The sequence below is a fragment of the Desmodus rotundus genome, chromosome 13, assembly GCF_022682495.2.
Source record: "Desmodus rotundus isolate HL8 chromosome 13, HLdesRot8A.1, whole genome shotgun sequence".
NCBI lineage: Eukaryota > Metazoa > Chordata > Mammalia > Chiroptera > Phyllostomidae > Desmodus > Desmodus rotundus.
Genome location: NC_071399.1, coordinates 8237314 through 8258974, shown reverse-complemented (window position 1 = coordinate 8258974; position 21661 = coordinate 8237314). Strand labels below are relative to the sequence as shown.

Genomic DNA, 21661 nt, shown 5'->3' with positions numbered 1-21661 from the left:
CAGTGCCCCCAGGAGTGCTGCGGTGACCTCTGGCTGTGGTTAGTGAAAGGTGCATAAGGACAGGGAGACAGGTGACCTGGGTGTCACCCAGGCCTGCCGCTCAACAGCTGTGTGACTGAGTCCCAGTTCACCTCTCTGTGCTTTGGTTTCTTGAACTACAAAGGACGGATGTTGTAACAATTAGGTGAATGTCAGGGTCAGTTCTTGGTGAACCATATGGCCCACTGACTACGTGGGACTACTACAGGTCTGTGAGCCAACCTGTGGGTGGCCTGTACTTCAGCTGTTTTGCTTCTGCTCATTCATCACAACCAGCCGTCCCACTGCCTGCGTTTGGACTGTCTGTGACATCACACCTGCGTAGTGAGGGGACGCCTGGACTGGCAGGAAGGAATGCTCAGCCTGCCATGAAGGGCTCGGCACAGCCTCCTCAGGACTCGCCTCAATTGGGGGGGCGTTGTGAGAACCCTCACAACCCTCCAGTTGTAGCCAGGGTTCGACAATTCCCTGGAATGCATCTCAGAGCTCAGAGAGGTGCTGTGCTCGTGATGACCATTTCATTATAAAGGCGATGGCTGATAAACGGCCACAGGGAAGGGATGCGTGGGGGGAGGGCCACAGATCATCCCCCGTTCCTTTTGGGTAAACCCCACCCCACCCCAGCACGTACCTGTGCTCATTAGTCCCCAGGCTCCCTGGCTGTGTGGTTGCAGGGTTTTACATGGGGTTTCATTGTGTAGGCTGGGGTGATTCAATCACTGGCCACGAGACTGAGCTCTTTCTTAGAGGTCAGAGGTCAGAGGCAGGCTGAAAGTTCTGCCCCTCTCACCACCCAGGAGGGACCAGCCTCCTTCCTGAAGCTATGTAGCCCCTCCCTCAGGCCCCAAAGTCATCCTATTAGCATAAATTCAGGTGTGGGAGAAAAGGGCCCCTTGTGAATAACAAAGACACTCCCTTCACCCAGGACATTCCAAAGGTTTGGGGAGCTCTGTGCCAGGAACCTGGGACAAAGACCAAATACATTTTTTATGATGCCACAGAAACATTTTATCACCGGTCTGTCACAAATACGCCATATTTAGTGATTCTAAAGCTGATTTCGAGGCACAGGTGCCGCTCAGTTCCACATAAGAAAACACCTTCCTAACCCCAGCTCTCTGGCAGCAGCACAGTTGCCTTGAGGGGCCCGAGTTACCTGGGGTAGGAAGTGAGGCCCCCGGGGCTGATAAGGACGTCCCCACCCTGGGAGGTGGTTTGGACTGGTTGCTCCCTGACGGCAGCCATCAGGACGAGCGAGATGTAACTGCCTTGCTTGGTTGCAGAGTCGCGAGCTGCTTCCGTTTTGGATGAACAGCACGGGCAAGAAGGAAGGCTGGCAGCGCGGGTGGCACGGCTACGACAATGAGCTCAGGGACATGCGGGGCATCTTCCTAGCCTTCGGACCTGGTAGGTGAGGGGACGACAAAATTCCCTGCGTCATCCATTCCTAGGTGTCCCCAGGGGCTCAGGGCGTGAGTGAAAGCAGAGCTGAGCCAACCCAGCCGGTCTGCGTGAGACATCTTGCGCTGGCTCGCTTTCAAATGCTTCTTGGGTTTGGCAAATGTGGCCAAATAGTTTTCCTTGTAAATTTGAAATCTTGAGTGCAGTGAACAAAATGTATTCCACATGTTCATGATTCATCTTCTACTTAATTCCTCGAAATGGGATTTCACAGCCATCTGAGGTCTGGGAGAGCTGACCAGACACCAGGCTGCTGACAGCCCTGAGGTCCAGCTTGGATGTGGTGGCTTCCCCAGGTCTGCCCCTCCCACAGTTCCTCCCTGCACAGAGCACCCACCCCGTGGGGTCATTCGGTTCAGGGCCCAACCAGAAGCTGGAATGCACTCAAAGGCAGCTAGGAAATGACCTGGAGACTGACTCTGAGAATCAACCAGAATGACTAGGGATGCCTTGGATGAAAGCAAATTTACTGTGCCTTCTTTGGCCAGATAAATTCCTAGGGCTGGAAGGGAGCAGGGATGAAGGCGGCCTATTTGGTCATTTGCTTTAATTATTTAGGGAGCTAAAAATTCACATCTTGGAAAAGTTTATCAAACACTCTAAAGATCATACTACTACCTGAAGACCCTCTTCTTACCAAAAAAAAAAAAAAAAATTAGAGTAAAAAGCATTCAATAGCCATTATCCATCAGTTGACTGGTCCATGAACTACTCTTCTTTTTTACTACTGTCTGCCCTCCTAGTTAAATATAATATGCTGGCCCTGATACCCACATTCCAAAGCCTTTTCCTGGATGTCTTCAAAATGCTTCAGCCCATGAAATCCCTGCTTTCTTTTCAAATGCTAAGTTCGACATTAGACCTAGAAGCCTTGCTCTTCTCAATGTAGCAAGACAAAGATATACCTGCCTTGGGTCACGCTACTTATGATAAAATAGCCGCTGAGAACGATGCAGTGTCTGTTTCTGCACCCTCCACAGGGTCCTCTGGGACCCTGAGCTTAGGAAACACAATGGTCCAAATCCTTTCCCACTTGTGATTCAAGTTCCCAGTCCCGAAGGAAGCTGCAGACAACAGTAGCAGCAAACATTTCCAGAGCCCTGGCTGGGTTCAGGACTTGGCCGTAAGGGGGGAGTGTAGAGGGTGTTCAGCATGTCACCATCAACCAATAATAGCTGTCAGGTGCTGCCTGGCTGCTGGGGCCGTCAGCTCTGCGGAGCTCCAAGCTGAGTGGGTGAGTGATGAAGCCCTGCGGACTAGGTGGAGGTCAACCTGCTCGATTAGGTTGGAGACACTCCAGGGCCATGGCCTTTATACGGGGGAGCATCAGACAGCTGGGCTCTCACTCAAAAGCATCACCTTCTCCTTCCCCGGAGAGAAAAAAGATCGTGAATGCAAAACAGTTGTCAATTGAAGGAGTGTTTATGAGCTAGTGTCTCAGGCATATTTGAAAGCAGAAGCAAACCCCAAATTTCAAACCAAATTCCCCAAGCTGCATCAGCTTGGAGTTCACTTCAGTGGGGAGATTTTGTCCGTTAGCCAAGGCCTCCATCGTGTGCTCCTTTAAAACTCAAAGTCTGAGTCTTTTCTAGACACAAAGGCGACCCCTGATGAAAATGGACTGGGCTAATTGCAAAAATGTTTCCAGGCAGATTCAGCCTTCAGAGCCTCCCGTCAAACATCACGTTTCTGGCTTCAGTTCTCATGAAAGATTGAACAGCTTTACACACTGGCTGTTTACTCGGAAGAAAATTTAAGAGCAAGGCCATTAATAGCTATCTAGCTGCACTTTGAGATAAAGGTACATCCCTCCTGATTAATTGTACGTGCCTCTCGCTGAGGGAGGAAGCTGGACAATGATGTGGCTGCCCAGAAGTCAGCAAGTCTGGCCCAGCTAAGAGAAAGGGAAATAATTCTGGAAGGCAGCCTCTCTCTGGTTAATCCCGGTTTCTAATGTGAACAACCGAATCCTGCCTGAGAGAACTCCATATTCCCAATAAGACAGCAGGAGCATGACTTAGTGAGGTGCGTGCAAGCCAGTGAGCCTTGCTCGGCAAGCAGCCCAGGGTGGCTGGGCACCGCGGGAGCCTGCAGAACCTTCACACTTTAAGAGAAACGGTTTTAATATCCACAAAATGTAAACCCATGGGAATAACTTGGATTCCCAAAACAAGTTCAAATTGCCATCTAGAGCTGGCAGAGTTTGGCAGAGTCCTCCCAAGTTGAATCAGGTATTGTTTTGCTATTCAGGAATTTTCTAGAAGCTCTCATTCCAGCCTGGATCATGTCTGCATTGGGCCCACAGTCCCAGCCCTGCGGTATAAGAAGCCATGAGCCAGGCAGAATGGGAAAGGAAACTCAACTCTGCTTCCTGCGGACGTGCACAGGATTTGATTTTGCGCTTGAACATAAAACGATGGTCTTCTGTAGAGTTTATCTCAATACTTCTGCCAAGTGTTAAAGAAAAGCGTGTTTGGAAGGCTGGGGAAGGATATCTTGGGCTTGCTATTGTCTACCTCCCACACTGTCTCACCCACACACCTGACAAGGACATGACCACCATGTGATGAGGCAATAGGATGACCACATCCAAGTTCATGGCAAGTCAGAAGGATGGAGGGGATTTGCTTTCCTGTCACTGGGGCAACCTTTGCATTGATTCCTCAGGTGGCAGCTGGTTCACCTCTAGGGAAGTACAACCACCATCTTCGTCTAAATGTGCCATTTGCCTTGATATTTAGAGGAGGTGACCTCCTGGGGTGGCCCTTACAGTCTCCTTTCCTGGGAGGTTCTAGATTTAAAAAACAAACAACTTTTACCCTGAGGTGATGCTGACCCTTATCCTCTCTGCCCTCAAAGTAAAATGAACTCCCCAGAGAGTTTACGGAGGATTTTCCATCCACTGCTTGCCTTTGCCGGGCATTTATTCTACATGTCTGCTAACAACACCGGAATAATGCTAGCCACCATTTTTTCAGCACGTACAGCATGACCGAAGCTATGATTTTCAGGTGCCATGTCCCTGTCTGCTTCCTGAGGTGGCCCAGCTAGTAAGGCTTGTAGGCTGATTGTACACCCATGAGCCTCTGTTCTGAATTCCATTTTAATTCTCACTTAAAGAGTGAGCAAGAGCCGTCACTTGTCCTGGCTCTACTGTGCTCTGTGGCCGAGTTCTCTGCGTGTAACTTCCTTCCAAACTTGTACTTCCGGGGTTGACACCAGGGCAGAGTGTGGCTCTGGCACTTCTGGATGATGTTGCTGTTGTGTCTGTTTGCTTTTTAAATAAAGCCTATGAGACCATTTTAGCAAAGCAGTGACAAAGGTCACAACCCCAAACTACCCATTTTCTTAAAAACTCTTAGACGGACTGAAAGCCCATCCATGAGCTTTATTGATAGATAGAATCTCCCTTCTCAGTTCAACCTCAGTGTAGCTTTGGGTATTTTGTTGGAAGGTCTAGTTTGGGGCCTAAAAGTGAAACTGCTTATGGGCATGATTACCAATCTCTTACCATGACTCTTAAGCAGACAAGCACTCTGCAGTCAGCATCTTATTTGCCTCCTGTGGGGAAGCAGCAGGGGTGCTCTTGACTGACATCCCTCCTTCGGTGCCTGCCTTATGATGCTGTGAATGACCAGCTCTGCCTTCACCTCCCACATCACCACTGGCGTTGGCTGCAGCCTCTGGGTTTCTAGAAGCACAACGCTTCTGCATTAGATCTCCCAGAGCCTTCCCTGGCTCTGCAACTCTGCCAATTCGCTTTTATCCCACACGGCCAAGTTATTTTGTCTGACAGTGAAAGGCTCCTAAAGAAGGTTCGAACGATCTTCCAGTGGTACTGGAAGCCATTGCTGTTGCTCTGAGCCGGCCAGCTATGGGGAGACTGTCCAGTCCTACATCTGCCCAGCCCTGGGCTCTCCATGCGGGAGGAAAATGGAGTTGCATTCTTGAGTTGTGGTGGGGGGGGTCTCTGCAATTGAAATTGGCATGCCGCCAACCAGCCCCTGCTGGATGGGCATTTGGAAAGATGAGAATGCCCTTGTGCTGGGCTTCGGAGAGCCTAGCCAGAGAGTCAAACTTCTGTGACTGCACCTTGGCTCCAAGCTCTATAGAAACAAGGCGCAAGGCCAGTCTGTTTGCCGATGTGGCTCATCTGCATGAGCCACAGGAAGTTCCTCCCTTTCACAACCCATGGCCTTCCACACACTCTTCTGAGTTCACAATCACCTGGCCACGTCCCATCAACAGAGCTGATTTTCTCATCCCAATGCCACCTGCAGCCTAAGCATAATTCCTCAACACGGGGACTCAGCCCCACTCTGCCTGGTGAGTGACTATGATAACTTGCTTGCTTGCCTTTCCCTTTCAGATTTCAAATCCAACTTCAGAGCTGCTCCGATCCGGTCCGTGGATGTCTACAACGTCATGTGCTGTGCGGCAGGCATCACCCCCCTGCCCAATAACGGGTCCTGGTCCAGGGTGATGTGCATGCTGAAGGGCCAGGCCAGCCCAGCCCCATCAGTCTCGCTCAGCGGATTTGCTCTGGCCTTGGCTGTCCTCTTGCTGTTCCAATAGCTGCTTCTTTTTGTCCCGAACACTCGGCTGAGGGGGCCTCCACAGTGGAAAGGTTTTCATTTTCTATTTGAATAATAGCTTCATTAACACAATCAAGGCCACACAAATTGTAAATATATTATTCTTGGATGATTCTATATATAAAAGTCCCTATTCCTTAAAAAAATCCAAAGTTAATTTTTTTTCTGAAGATAAGGAACATCTAGCACTTCATTTGTTCAAGTGTATGTCATTTTTCTCCTTTTTTTCCCAGGCAGTAACTCAGATGAACTGTCTGAGCAGGGGCCTGCCCGGGAGCAAGCAGCTTTTAAGCGGATATTGCATGAGAGCCCTGGGCCCAGCTCTGCCTGGCTGTGCACAGAGCTGTCCTTGGCCTGTGTCCCGTCCACACCCAGAGGCCGTCCTCGGGATACAGGGTCACCGTCCTGTACTGTGCCTTCCATCCCAGAAAAAAGCTTCCCCATGGCAGGCCTGGCTGCTGTCTGTTTGTGACCCAGCTTGTGGAGGTTCTCCGTCTTATACAAAATCCCACAGAGGGTGTATCTTAGCTTGGGTGACCTATCAATCAAAAATCACTAAGGATTGGAGAACTCAGAATAAGGTGACAGGAATGAGTCCCCTCCCAAAGTCACAATGCACTAAAAATGTCCCTCTGGCCTTGAGGAGCAGAAAGGCTTACCATAGATCTGGCTTCTGTGTGACTTCGCACAGTGCATCTGAAGCCTTGCCCAGAGCGGGCCCTGCGTGTTGTCGGGGAATCAGTGGAGTGCTGCCGGCTGGCCTGCCTGCCTGCCTGCCTGCGCGGAGGCTTACTCAGAGTAAGGAGGCTTACTCTGTGGGTCTCCACACACGCCGTAGACTACGGCAACACGGGATCCACACCATAGCTGGGACAGGGATGTCCGGCTGAGTGCGGGTGAGGGTATTGCAGAGACCTCAGCTCCTTGCTCAGAATGCTGATGCATGAAGCCTAAGTTTTATGCACCAGGGACCCAGAACCTTGCTTATTAAACAGCAACAGCGAAGTGGGTCCTTGAGTGACCCAGAATTCCAAATGAGGGGGGCTGGAGAGAACAAGATGGAGTCAAATCCCCATCACTAACCACGGCCCATTTGATTAGGGAGCAGGGTGGCCAAAGTACCGCCCACAGAGACATAAGTTTTGCAGGACCCCAGAGATGAGCCACTGAGCCTGGCTGAAATGTTTCCAGTTCAATCATCTGAGTCAGGTGTAGGAGACCTTGTAAAAAACAGGCGATAACTGCATCTTGAAGTGATCGAAGTCATGTACACACATCGTTGCATTAAAAATAACTTTGCACTAAATGAGGCAGAGCTGCCAGTGAGACTTTTTGTCAGGAACGGAATACCTCAGTCTCCTCAGGACAATGAAGCCCTCATAGGGTGTTCGCCTTGAGAAATGGGTAGTAACACTCAGCCCTGACCCAAGAAGGCTGGGAGCCGTCTCTGCCTTGAATCTTGGGCGCAAAGGGTCATTGCTTGAACACATTGAATTTATCTTCACAAAAGATTTCTAAGGGTTTATGTAACATGGTTTTGAAACACAGTGTCGAATCCATGGGAAAGAAAGCAAACCGACCGTTGTTATCTGGCTGAAAGCACATTAGTGCTCTCGACATTGGCAGTGGCTGTTGAAACATGCATCTATTATTCAGAGGCTCATTTCTCCTTAAAGGGCGGTGTTCTGATGAATACGCGGAGCCCACCTTCCTCCCTTGTGAGGGGAGGGTGCCTGAAAGATAGCCAAGTGACTCAATAAATACTCCTGAATCAACAAATGAGAATAAGATACTTTCGGAATCGTGACTATTGGTAACTAATTCAGAAATTCAGCCCTTAAATGGAGAAAAAATGTTTTGCCTAAAATAATGCTTATATTTTAGTGGCTTACTTCTTTGGCTAAAGTTTTTTTTTTTTTTTTGATTTTTGTTTTAAAGTTACACTATTTTCCCCAGGAAAATTCTAGTTTCTCTAAATGGTTTTGTTCCATCAGAGTAAAAATCCGTGAGGAATACCTATAGACACCTTTTCTCCGGGATGGTTTTACCGCTCCCTTGCTCTTTCCGGGAGGACCATCGTGGGACTGACCTGCAAATACTGAAGATAAGTGAAAGGAGTGACCACTGAACTGAGGAGGAGAGGAAGAGCCCCTTTCCCTGCCTGTATGCATAGTCTCTGGAACCCAGCCCAATTAGGTTCTGAAGACGTCAGCATGAACGAGCACAGACCTGGGGAATTCTTTCTTGCCTGAAGAGTCCTGAATGATGAAGGTCCAACTCTCTCTTCTTTTAAAAAAAATTTTTATTGTTGTTCATTTACAGTTGTCTCCATTTCCCCCCCACTACTAACTCTCTTAACCTTAACGGGGTCTTGGAAATTCATGTCAGAGCCAGACCCCAGTCCGTCAACGTTCTGGGATGGCAAGCATCCTCTGACCCACCTTCAGAGACTCAAGTTAAGAGGATCCAGGTGGGGAAACATTTTAAAGTCACACTGATGGAAGGTTTGGATTTGCTCTAAGCAGAAATGGGTTCTGAAATGAGCCTGGTAGAGCCACATCTCCTGCCAGTGACTCCATAACCCACCGGTGTCTCCTGGGGCTGGCGAGGCTGCTGATCCCAGCTGGGTCCAACCTCCGGCCCTCCTCAAACCAAAGTAGATCTGTATGCCCCAGGGATGGAGAGGGGAGCCAGAAAGGCTCCCTGGGCTTCTCCACGCCTGGCTCTCTGTGTCTAAGATTCCCACCGGTGCTATCAGACAAACTCGCTGTTCAAGACACACAGCTATTTTATGAATTTTCAAACAAAGTGTTTTGCATTTCTGTAAATATCAGGGAATTTCCCGACGTGATTGTGTGTTTACTCTTTTTAAGCAATTTGCGATAGACCAAAGCCAGCGCGCACAGACCCCTCGCGGGAAGGACAGGAGGGCGCAGCCGTGGCAGACTGCTTATAAACATGGGAAACTTGGTCTCGGGCACACGCGATGAAAGTACACTTCTATGTCATGTCGCAGTCATAAAATAGCACCAAGTACAGTGCCTCCAATGTTTAATAAATGTCCCATAAATATGTGTTGAATAAAAAAAAAGAATACATGTCATTAGGGAGATTTGGCCTACACCTCAGATACCCTCTCTCTCTTTGTAGTTCCTCAAATTAAATAAACTTTTCCTGTTTGGCTGGCTACCTTTTCTTATCACCCAATTGATAATTGTGCTTCATTCCATGAACTAGACGTGTTCCATCTTAGGCTTATACATTTGACAGAAAAAAAGAAAGGAAGGAGAAAAGGGAGAAAGGGAGGGAGGGGGAAGGAATGAGGAAATTAGATTTTAAATATACTGAGCATACTTGCTTTTTAAATGTATAACAGCTTTGTGGAGACTTAATTCATATACCACACAATTCTTCCAGTTAAAGCCCACAATCCAATGGCTTTAGTATGTCCACAGAATTATGCAACTATTATTACAATTTTAGAACATTTTTATCCCCCCCAAAAGAAGCTCCATACTCATTAGTCCATTAGCTGTCACTCCCTATTTCTTCCCACCGCACTCTGGGCAACTACCACCCTGCATTCTGTCTCTACAGATTCTCCTGTTCGGGATAGTTCATAAAAAGGGACTCATACAATATGTTGTCTTTTGCGGCTGGCTTCTTTCACTCGGCATAGTGCTTGTAAGGTCTTAGCACGAATCGGTATTCGTGTCCAAATACCATTCCGTGGTCCAGACACACTACACTTTACTTATGTACTCATTACTTGCTGGACATTTGTTTTCTCCCACTTTTTGGGTCTTATGAATTCTGCTGCTGTGAACATTTGTGTGAGTTTTTTGTGGAGGTATGTTTTCATTGCTCTTGGGAATGTCCCTGGGGTGGAATTGCTGTATCTTGTGGTAACTCTGCTAAGTTTTTCAGGAACTGTTAGGCTGGTTCCCAAACTGGCTGCAGCGTTTGGGATTTTCCCAGCAGGCTTTGTTTTCTGCACCCTCGCCACCACTTGCTGTGTTTTCAAATGACAGCCATCCTGCTGGGCGGGATGTGCCATCCTCTTGTGGTCATCGTTTGCATTTCCCTAGCGACCAATAATACGGAGCATCTTATCGTGTGTCTATCGGCCATTTGTCTATCTTTGCCGGAGAACTGTCTATTCAGGTCCTTTGTCCGTTTTTTTTTTTTACTTGAATGTTTGTCTTTTTATTATTGAGTTGTCACAATTCTTCCTATATTCTGTATCCAAGTCCCTCCTCTGACATATGGTTTGCAAACATTTTTTTCTCATTATGAGGTCCTGCCCCGTCAGAGCTCTGCAGCCATCAGGAAGGGAGGCAAACAGTGTGTCCGGTCAGAAGGCACAAGGACAAATCCACAGCAGTTTTAGAGTTAATTTCCAAAATTCCAGGTCCCTGCTAGGGTGTTTGTTACTGGAGCCACCTAGCACACTCACCGGGCCAGGACGAGCTCCTAACAAGTGTCATTGTGGTGGTTCCAGTGGCCACCGAGGTGATGCGGGAGGACTCAGTCTGGTGGCCACTGGTCCACAGTGAGGCCACATAGGATCTCCTGGACTGTGGTCCTTGGAGAAGAGCCCCATGCAGCTCACTTCATAAATAAGGCATAATTCTGTGAAATAACATTCTCCCAATTATGAGTCTTGGTTTAACTCTAAACAAAAGAATAATTCACTTTCTTTCCTATTAAAAATTTTTGGGTCATGTCATTGCCAACAGACTTTGTTATATTCTTGTCAAGTTTAAAATGCAGTCCAGTAGATTGTCTTTGATTAGGTCAGAGCCCAGGCCTGGCTGAGTCGCCTCTGTAGCTCCGTGTCCTGGAACAGAGTCCGGCAGCCAACAGTCCCTCCGACATTTGAAAAACTGGATGAGTCTGACTTTGTCAAAAGACCGTGCTGGCAGGCAACACAGTTATCTGAAGGTATGGGGCTGCCCCACGTGGAAGGCACCCCTCCACGGAAGGCTCAGACTGGTAGAGACAGAAGAACAGCACACGCCGCACCCTTTGTAGTGGGCCAAATTGTCCTTTCCGAAAAGACATGTCCAAGTCCTCGTCCCTGTCCCTGTGACCGTGACCTTATTTGGAAATTGAGTTCTGCAGGTAAAATCGAATTAAGATGAGGTCCTCGTGGATGAGAGTAGACCCTACCCCAGCGACTAGTGTTCTCGTAAGGAGTGGGAAATGTGGCCCCAGGAGCACAGGAAGAAGGCCACGTGGCCATGGAGGTAAAGAGGGAAGTGGTGCATCTGTAAGGATCGCTGGCAACCACCAGGAGCGGGAAGAGGCAAGAGAGGGTCCTTCCCTAGCGCCTTCGGAAGGAGCAGGGCCCTGCGGACACCTTCGTTTCAGAATTCTAGCTTCCAGAATGGTGAGAAAATATGTTTCTGTTGTTTTAAGCCACCCAGCTTATTAGAGCAGCCCCTGGAAATGGACACACATACCCACCCACTTGTCTGGGGGACTCCTCCTTCATGCCAATCCCTGTATTATGGTTGGGGACACACAGAAGAGGGAAACACTGTTCCCCTTCACAGGACCTCCAGTGTGGACATCTCATCTGTCCATTTTTGAGCAGAACTGAATTCTCCTTTCTGTGGAATGAAATGTCTGGCTTGCTACAGGCAACGCATGGAGGCAATGTCAGAGAAGACGGAGCCGTGCCATGAAAGAGGGCACTGCTCTTGAGCAGAGGGGCTGGGGGCAGGACGGGTACCTGCTCGTGTGCCTGGTGGCACCACCTCCACCACTGCCTTTGGGATCTTGCTCTTGGCCATTGGACGTCCGCCCCCCACTTTCTGCTCTTTGCCTGTGTAATTATGTCACAGCAAAGCCAGGACAGCCACATTACTCAGCTGGTTAAGAACCACCCTCGTCTCTCATCACTATAGAGTTGAATTCCAAATTCTGCCTCCAACCCACGTCTGCGGTTTGCCATCCCCTCCAGGTCCCAGTGTGTTGCATCAAATTTCTCAGCCGAGGCCCCTCCATGGGCCCTTCGCTACTCTCTTCCATTGTCCCTACATCCAGGGTGCCCCATCCCACTCTGTGTCCAGCAAACTTTTACTTATCCTTCACAGCCTGGATTCCCTGTGAAAACTTTCATATCCTTTTAATGTTGCATTTAGTACAAAGCAAGTTGCACCGCATTGTAATAATTTGTTTTTAAGTGTCTCCGACGAGGTTATAAGCAAGACAGTATGCTGAAATCGTGTCTTCTGATTTTTGGAGTCTCCAAACAGAGTCTGGAGCACCAGCAAAGGCTTCCACCAAACAGTTGACAATTGTCTGGGGAACATATGAATGAATGAGTGAATGAATGCAGTGACAATATTAGGACACTCTGGTCAGATGATCTCCCGGGTTCGGACAGAGCTTCCCATACTAGCGGTGGGTTGGGAAAGCCAGCTGCAGGAAGCATTTTTATAGAAAGTAGCAGGATTTGACAAATGACTAGCTGTGTGACATGGAACCCAGGGGGCAAGAGTTTCTTTTCCAGAATTTCAGCAGGCCCCCCCCTTAGCCACGAGCAAGAGGAAGTGGAGCAGATGGGAAGAAAGGGAGAGAAGATAAACGAGCTCTGTCTTCACCATGTTTAATTTGACTTTCAACAGGACTCTCACAGGAGCTTGTACTGTCACTCCCCTACAGCGTGGAAGAGCTCAGCATCCCGGGCTTGGAGGCCAGTTTGCCTTTGAAACAGGGAGCTGGTGGCCGGGGGAGGCGGAGAGGAGCTTTCAGAGGGAGGAAAGGGCGGTTTGAGAAATCCCCTTCCTGGGGAAGCCATGTTGACACCTCTCCTCCGTCCTCCGCCTTCCTGCTACTTCAGCAAGTCTGGCCTCAGTGGTGTCAGGGGGACAAGCAGGAGCTGAACCTCCACCAGGGCCCATGACAAGGTGGTGCCCAGAAGCGTGGCACCCACACTGGGCAATGAGGGTCAGCGGGACAGGGCTGGGGGCAGATGTGAGAAAAAGGAGACCAGGAAGCCATTCTGCCAGCGTCCAGACAAAAATGGTGGGAAGAATTCTGGAAGCTCGTCATAGTCCAGACCATAGTTCAACTCAACCAAGTAAGAGGGAGTTGGAGTCAACGAGTGAGAAACATTATTTCCCTGGGCCATTTCTGGGAACCTGCATGAAGTGGTGGGTGGCCTGTGGGGGCTTTGGCCTGCTGGGGTCCAGGCTGGTCTTTACATCTGTGGCCCTGAAACTAGCACCTGCCTGGTGCCTGGAGTTAGGAAATGCATTTCATACTAAGCGTCTCTTGTTTGTCACAGGTGACTGAGGAGCCAGCTGAGAGATTAAATGACTTGCCCAAGGTCACACAGTGTGGTTAGTGTGACTTTGGGAGTGGAGACAAGTGCCACAGCGCTGGCGTGACCAGCTCGAACCCACCAGTCTCCCTCAGCACTCCCTCTAAGCCCCCACCACCCCAGAGCCATGCAAGCAAAGTCGAAGCAGGGGGCTCACCTTGTGAATGGCTTCAGACATTCTCTCAGCACCCCCACCCCAAGCTGTCACCCACACCATTCCTGGAGCTGCTCACAATGACCCCAGTGTCCCATCACAGGACCCCTATCAGCTCCTAAAGAGGAAAAACATATTTATCTATGTGCGTTGTAGAATAATCTTAACAAATAAAGTGAGTGTTTGGGGCACTGGTTTTCAAACTGGGCTGTGCGGAGTTGCCCGAGGATGCTATTCACAAGTACTGACGCTGAGGCTCCGACCCTGGAGATTCTAACTCAGACGCTCTGGATGGGGGCCAGGCACTGGTATTTTAAACAAAAATCTTCCCAGGTATTCCAGTGTTCAACCAGGAATGAAAGACAGCCAAGAGGAAGAAAAAAAGTAATGAAACAAGGAAAAGAAGAGAAAGCAGCAATAGTAGAAACTGTGCCTTTTGAAGAATTCTAAGGGACATGTATGCTTTGCATAATTTTAATGTAGAATTCACCTGGGTAAGGAAATTCGTTGTATTCTGCCACGTTGTGAGAAATACATCTGTCAGTACGCTGGAAGTTCTTGGGTACTTCATGATAAACAGCGAAGTAATAAAAACCACCTTGTTTCTGTTTTGAAACAGACCGCATGGGAGACGAGCCCTCGCTACAGTGAGTCACGAGTACAGAGAGCCTTTCTATGGGCTCTGGCAACTAGTCCTCGGCAGAAACATCTACAGGCCGAACAAGAAACAACTGCGTCCACATGGCCAGAACGAGCTGTTTGGTAGAGTACACTCAGAAAAGCAACCGGCCTTGTTCTGGGCCACGGATATGAAATTTCGCAGAGGATGGAACTTAATTTGTTTTTGTGGGCAACAGTCTTACCTGGTTCGGACGTCAGGTTGAACTAAGAAAACCAGTCTAGTGATGAAATGGACACTGATGATATAAGCACAGCAGGGACCAGACAACGTCGCACTGGGGGAGCTCTTTAGATTCGACTGAATTTACTGGGCAAATACTCAGGGAAGGGCTTTTGTGTCCTGAAAGGTCAGACCCTGTGACTTTCCAGGGACAGGCCACCCTGGGAGCGGCTCTCGGCGCAGGTGCAGCACCAATCCCATAGCAGAGCTGCCATCACGGGACCCTGAGGGGATGGCAAGGGCCAGCCGAGCACAGAGAACAGATGTGTCAGCATTAGGGACACTCTTCCCCAATTCATTTTCAGAGGCTCACATAACCTGCCTGTCCACCGTGAGGGCACACAGCTTTGCTCTGTCTCTCCCAGTAAACGTGGCCTGTGCTCATCCCCGAAGAAAGCCGCCACCCACTCGAGTGTCATGAAACGTGAGTCATTAAATCTTCAGACTCTGGTGTGGGGGCGGAAGGGAAAGATGGACTTTGAAAGCTTAACAAAAATTGAGCACAATCAGGTTAATTCCCACTCAATCAACAATGGAACACACTGAAAAGATGAACAATAAATGTGATAAATGGTGAATATGCTCAATCTTTTAAAAAGCCATATGAATCAATAAGAAAACCATTTAGACCCCAATAAGTAAATGGGTAAGAGGCATAGATTCCTATATACTGTGCAAGTACTTAATGAACACATGAAATAATTCCACAACTTCACAACAGAAGGAAGGGCTCTAAAAAACGAGAAAAACTACCTGAACCACATCTCCTTCTGCAGTTCAGAAAAAGTAACTTCAAAGAAAAACATGCAAGTTTTGAAGTCAAATCCTTTTCTAACACACTATTTTAAAGGGAAAATAAGGAGCAGACTAACAGTTCAACAGCTGATGAAAACATGGCAGAAAAACAGGGTCACAAAACAGACCAAAACCGTAACTCCTGTTTCAAGATGCGCTAATTACATTAAAAAAAAATGTAAAATGTCAAAATAAAGAAATCAAATTCTAAAAACTTAGGAAGGATTACACTCCAGAAAGAATAAGATAAAGAAACAATTTCTTCAGTGTTAATAATCACAAGAGATAAGGCTTTAGGGGAAATAGAAAGTAAAGAAGGAGAGAAATTTTAAAAATCAAAAATAAATTAAAAGATAAAAAGATTTAAGAGAAAGTGACAAATAGTGAGAAGAGCCAAAAACCATCTTACATAAAATAACAAGACTCCAAGAAGAACGAAACCAAGGCAAAGAAATAGGACCAATATTAAAACTGCAGTGCAAAGAAACTTTCCTGAAATTGAAAGGGGAAAAACCTGAAACTATAGACTGAAAGAACGCTTCACATACCTGAGAACATAAACCAGAACCACTGATATCAAAACCAAAATTTATTGAATTTTATGACCAAAAAATATCCTTTGGGCATAAGCAAAAGGAAATGATTTATAGTGAAAAAGATGTTCCAAACACAGTTCTTTATGGCAGAAGAAAATGTACTAACATATTGGAGACGCTAATGGAAAGAAATGTGAGCCAAGGACTTCATATCCAGCAAAACTGACTTTGAAATATGCAAGGTTCAAATGGTTAGCACCATGAAAGAATTTAGAAACTGCTGTGCCCAGGAAATATTCATCTTTTCTGATGAATCTATTAGAGAACAAGCTTGAGACAACCAGAGCGACCAGGGAAACTTTGGCGTAAGGCCTAGCGATGAACATTCAACCAACAGCTGTCACAGAGCGAGGAGAGAGAGCAGCACACAGGCAGCACACGGTGGGTTAACAACGTGGAAATGACATCACTGGTTTTAAATGGGGGGAAGGGAGATGGGGAGGGGCTATGCAAAAAATTAACTGTTGTAATCAGTCTTATCGGTGGTGGGAATATTTGTACTGGTATTACAAAACCATCACACAAGTAATGGAGAACAGAGCGGATGAGCTGATATGAGGTATTTTAATTTTATCATCCCTGTGTTATGGAGAATCAGGATTTCCCGTGTGGAAGAAAGAATATAAACTAGAAGAGGTTCAATCAAACCTCTATGTCCTGAATTTGAATCACAAGTATCAATAAAAACTCCTAGAGATTCTATCTTTAAATATATTTTTGCTAGTTCTGTCCGCTAAAACAACCTAGAAGCAATAACATTTCCAGTAGCACTTCTAGTGTCTAGGTCGTGGTTCTGTAAAATGCCAATTCCCACTGAATGAAGCCAGTGCTTCTTCAAGAAAAAGTTGATTTCATGGCATTTCAAATACTTATTAAAAAAAAAAAAAGCAAGGAAAAAAAACCTGAAGAAAATACACCAAAATATTAGTGGTTGTTTCTGGGAAATGTAGGTGATTTTAACTTTCTTCTTGATGCTTTCAGTATTTTATAAATTTTCTCAAGTGACCCTATAAGTTAAAAAATCAACCTTTAAAATAAAAAGACAGTAAACAGAATGATGTTATGAAAACACACATATAAAAATGAATATATTAAAGCATGTTTTGAAAGAGGTATCAGCCAGCCGGAAGATAGGGATCTGAACTCATTTTCCAAGGACCCTTCTCTGAGGTCCTCACACATACATTTGTCTCTCTTGGCAGAAAGATTCAAGTCCAGAGGCTGCAAGGGCCCTGGGCGCATCTTAGGAAATGCGCAGCCCAGAGCAGCCCGGGCAAGTCTCAAAGCTCCCCGGGAGCCGGCTGCACCCCCACATCAGCGGCGTGCTGTCAGCTCTACTGGGGAGCAACAGAGCAAGACATCAGCTTGCATTTCAAATGTTTATCGCTTGGTTCCTGGGAATTGGGGGTCCCTAGATAATTTCCTTCCAGAGGACATAGTATTCCAAATAAATATGAAATGGAAGGACCTACCTCACATGTGAAGTCTCCTGACGTTGTAATCCCACCTCTCCGAGGGAGCAGAGGCAGGGCATTGGCACAGAGCATCTTGGGTAAAAGGTCCTAACGGAAGTATTTCCAGGTGAGTTGCAACAACCACAGCTGATTTCAGGGGTCAGAGAAGTGGAGGCACAAGGAGAGTGGCCTCAGGAGAAGGGGTTTAACCATTGACTTCAGACCCGAACGTCTTCTTAAATCAATTACCAAGGGCCTCAATGTCCCTCCTGCAAAATGAAGGCAAGCTCACGTGTTATGTATTTCGCAGGGGTGCAGTGAAGACCAGTGAGAAGCTGTACATAAACATCCTATAGGCCCCTGGGCAAAGTGGTTCTCTAAGCCGGTGTCACACACACAGAAATAGAGGAAGAAGTCCAAAAGGAGAGTGTGAGTCTTAAAAATACATCACAGAGCGGTTTCTCAGTTGTTGGGGGTGTTATATAGGTTTCTGGATGCAAGAGCGAGGTGACCTGAAAACACAGGACAGAGACTGAGCAGCCACCTTCTGGGCAGGTTCCGTGTGCCCTGGATACGTGGGCAGGTGACTTGTCACATGAGGCTGAACAAAGGCCTGAAGGAGCAAAAGCCACGAGTTCCCAGAGGAACCACTGTAAGCTGTTTGAGGGTCAGTGCTGGAGTTTTCAAACTGCCGGGCGGATTAGAACCACCTGGTGGTTTGGATAAAAGGCAGATTTCCAGGCCTTGCCCTTAGAAATGGCCGTCGGTTTGTCTGGAGTTCTTCCAGGGAAACTGAATTTTAATAAACCAATTCTTACGTGTCCCAGACTTTGAGAATTTGTGTTCTAACTTTTACAATCTGAACTGAGACATCATTCTCTGAAGGCGGGGATGGGCCGGGCATAGCCAAATTCTAACCCTAGTTCTAAATTTTGCTTCCGTACAGTCAGTGGGGAGGAGAGGGGAAGCAAATTTTCTGGGACCGACTCTGCACCATTACTAAACACAGTCACTTGTGTGCCCAGAGCAGCCAACGCCAACTGCCTGAGGCCAGGCAGTCAGTTGGAATCTGACCAATAGTCCGCACTGGTGCTAACACGCAACCCGCTCACCACAGGTGGCTACCGCAGACGTAAAATGGGGCTAGGTGAAACTGAGACTTAACGTAAGTATAAAATATACATCAAGTTTCAAAGAGTGAGTACAAAAAAGCATATAAAATATTTAACATTTTATAGCGATTGCATGTTGAAATGTTATAGAAGTAATGCGTTAAATAAAATATATTGTGAACATTAATTTCACTTATTTGTTTCCTTTCCTACATGAGGTTACTAGAAAATTTTAAATCTCTTCTGTTGCTCACATTGTATTTCTATTGGGCAGTATTGCTCCGGATCAATTCCCTGTCTGGGTCTTCATTCGCAGAACCCCTTGACCTTGGAGTATGCTCCTTCTGGGTACCACTGTGTGCCTAGAGCCACTTCTTCATTTCCATCTTCACCAAGGGGACCAAACTATAATGGCCCCTCAGGAGAGAAAAGGGGAGACAGGCCTGACCCAGCGCATTCATTAGTCCAAATAGCCCGCCGGACAGAAATGCCCCCACAAGTAGAGAAAGAGTTAAATGGTATAAATTAATAATTGAAAGGATAATAAAATCCCCAACAGTGTCCAAAGCTGTATGCTATAGAGTAACTCTGTCTCCTCTTGACCCGCTCCTACTGTTCCCATGGGGGAGGGGAGACTGGGGGGAGGGAACTGGTACCCCAGCTCTAGAGAGGTCAAGAGCGAATATGGGCCACCTCTATTTCTCCTGGAGTAGACCTTGTACCTGACGCGAGCCTGGTCCATCCTCTCAGCAGTGACTTTCAAATACAGTTTTGAAGAGTATTTCTTTAATTTAAAGTTAAGTCGCTACATGCTCGTTCAGGTTCTTTGATCACTGGCCCAATGCCAATAAAGATAGGATGAAAGCACTAGCAAACTTCTTTTCAAACGGCAGAACAAGCGGAGATAAATTTGTAGGTGATTGGGGAGCATGGCAAATTTTATACCTAGAGAAAAGTGTAAGAAAAAGAGATTCCCACCTTGTTCTCTAAACTGGAGCCGAAAATAACAACTCAGGTGTGTTCTGATTGCCTGGCTGCTCTGGGTGCTGCAGCACCCAAAATTCTACGACGGCTCCCACAGTCTCCCCAGCCTCCGTCTTCTGCACAGCTCGCCTGAGTTCCTCTTACTTGTGTCTTCTGTCCTGGAGGGTCGGGAGACACCCGCCATGGCCTGACAAGCTCTCCACTTGAATCCCAAGGTGGGACGGTCATTCATGCCTAAGTCTTGAGTTAGTGGCCATAAAGCGACTTCAACGAGTTACTCCAATTGTAGCCTCCTTACTTGTAGGCAAGAGCTGCAATTCACGAGGGAAAACAAAACAAGACAAAAACACCCAATGTTTCAAAAGACAAAGTTCGCAGCATCTTGTCAGGCCTTGGATTCAGGTGGGACCTCATGCACCCAGCAGAAGGAACTGACCCAGGCTAGAACTTACATCAAATCACAGGGAGGGAAGCTGGACTCTTCCTGGCTCACAGCAGCCACCTCCAGGGACAGCACGCAGGAGGACCCGCGGCTTCGCAGCCTACGTGCCTGAGTTCTCCTAAATGGAAGGTGGCAATCCCGCTCGAGCAGCGGTGCGCCGGAGAAGTCACAGACCTGCTTCCTGGTCACATTCTCCATGTGGCAATGAGTTATTTCTCCACCAAACGGGTCAGAGGCCAGAGACTCTCCCAATCCCACCATTTTTGTTTGGCTTATTGTGGATTTTCTGACAGGAAATGGGAATTTGGTTGATAATTACCAGACGTACAGATAAGGTTTCCTCATTAAAGTCTCATAAAACCATGAAAATAAATCATTGCAAGTGGAAAGAGAAAGAAAATCTTCTGTTTAGACTTTTCCATGACCGTTTAGGCCAATTATTTTTCCGTCTTCCAGCCCCGGTGACTTTATTTTCAGCGAGCATGGGGCCTGGTAATCAGAGGAAAGAATTTAGAGACCTCACAGAACTTCTCTGATTTTAAGCTAATGGCTTAGTATGCAAGGACAGGCCAAGCCTGGCAGAATAAACTATGGAAGTGCAGCTGAGGAAACACAGCAGAGGAAACCCACGTAATACGTGTCTGCAGATATGATACAAACATAAATAAATACTGCAATTTCAAGAAAATCGAAGGGGTTCATTTGGCCCGTCTGGGAGACGAAAGCTGTTAGGAGTCACGGGGAACAGGGACGTTCCCAAATGAGACTCTGCGGGGAATGAGAGCAGACCACCCCTCCCACAGTCCCTCCAATACCAGGCATCAGGGCTCTGATGGAGTTGAGTTTCTCCCAGGAATTTCCCAACCTGGCCACAAGCCCAGGATCTTTCCAATTTTTTTGCCATCATTTCTCTGGTCCCAAGTCCCAGCCTTAACAGCATTTCGCTTTCTCCCAGAGTTAGTCTGGCCAGCCAATCAGAACAATGGTGGTACTGGATCAATAGCTGTTAGCAATGGCCTTCAAGGTTCCACACCAGGTTCCTGAGCAATATCTGACCTTGGATGGGTGGAGCAGGTGCCTCTTCCTCCGTAGAATGCCCTACAAGAGCAGGGAAAGAAACACACTCCAAGGTCAAATAATAAGTTCACACTAAAATTAATCCAGATTGTTTATAAACTATTACAATGAAGATAGTCAGGGTGGATCACTAGGTAGCAGGGTGACCAACTGTCCAGGTTTGCCAGGGACAGAGATCAATGCCCAGGGCTAAAACCAGACAATGCTGGACAAGCTGGTCACCCTACTGGGTGGAGCAGGGACAGTAACTGAAACCCACCACTGTGCTCATTTCGCCCTTTCCTACGAGACTGAAACATTTCTGAGGCAGTGACTACGACGTGCCGAAATATAAGGTTTTGATTTAAGTCTATGAGCCTATTTTGTCGCCTTTGGTGACAAGTACGACACAGGCATGAGATCCAGCTGGAAGGCTCCATCTGCCCCCAAATGTTTCTATGACTAGAAGTCACTGTCTCAGTCTGCTCAGCCACCGTAAGAAAATACCAGGCCGGGTGGCTTAAACAAGACATTTATTTTTGCACAGTTCTGGAGGCTGAACGTCCAGCACTCGGGTTCCAGCTAATTCTGTTTCTGGTAAGAACTTCCTTCCTGGCTTGTGGACAGCCGCCGTCTCACTGTGTCCTCACATGGCCTTTCCTTGGTGTGCAGGGACCAGGAGAGATACATTAAGGAAGCTCTCTTGCATTGCTTATTATATAATTCTATCAGGTCAGGG

General features: G+C 47.4%; 1 protein-coding gene across 4 annotated transcripts in view; it reads left to right on the top strand.

Moving 5' to 3' along the window:
* ENPP6 (ectonucleotide pyrophosphatase/phosphodiesterase 6) overlaps positions 1-18844 on the top strand; it is a 153892-nt gene extending 135048 nt beyond the window's left edge. For 2 of the 4 annotated variants that reach the window (XM_053916446.2, XM_053916447.2), the window contains 2 exons: positions 1323-1446; positions 5870-18844. In XM_053916446.2, the coding sequence (XP_053772421.1) occupies positions 1323-1446; positions 5870-6075 (330 nt within the window). In that variant the 3' untranslated portion in view covers positions 6076-18844. The remainder of the gene's footprint in view (positions 1-1322; positions 1447-5869) is intronic. The other 2 variants (XR_006655789.3, XM_024562834.4) reach the window with 2 other exon arrangements.
* The last annotated feature ends 2817 nt before the right edge of the window (positions 18845-21661 follow it).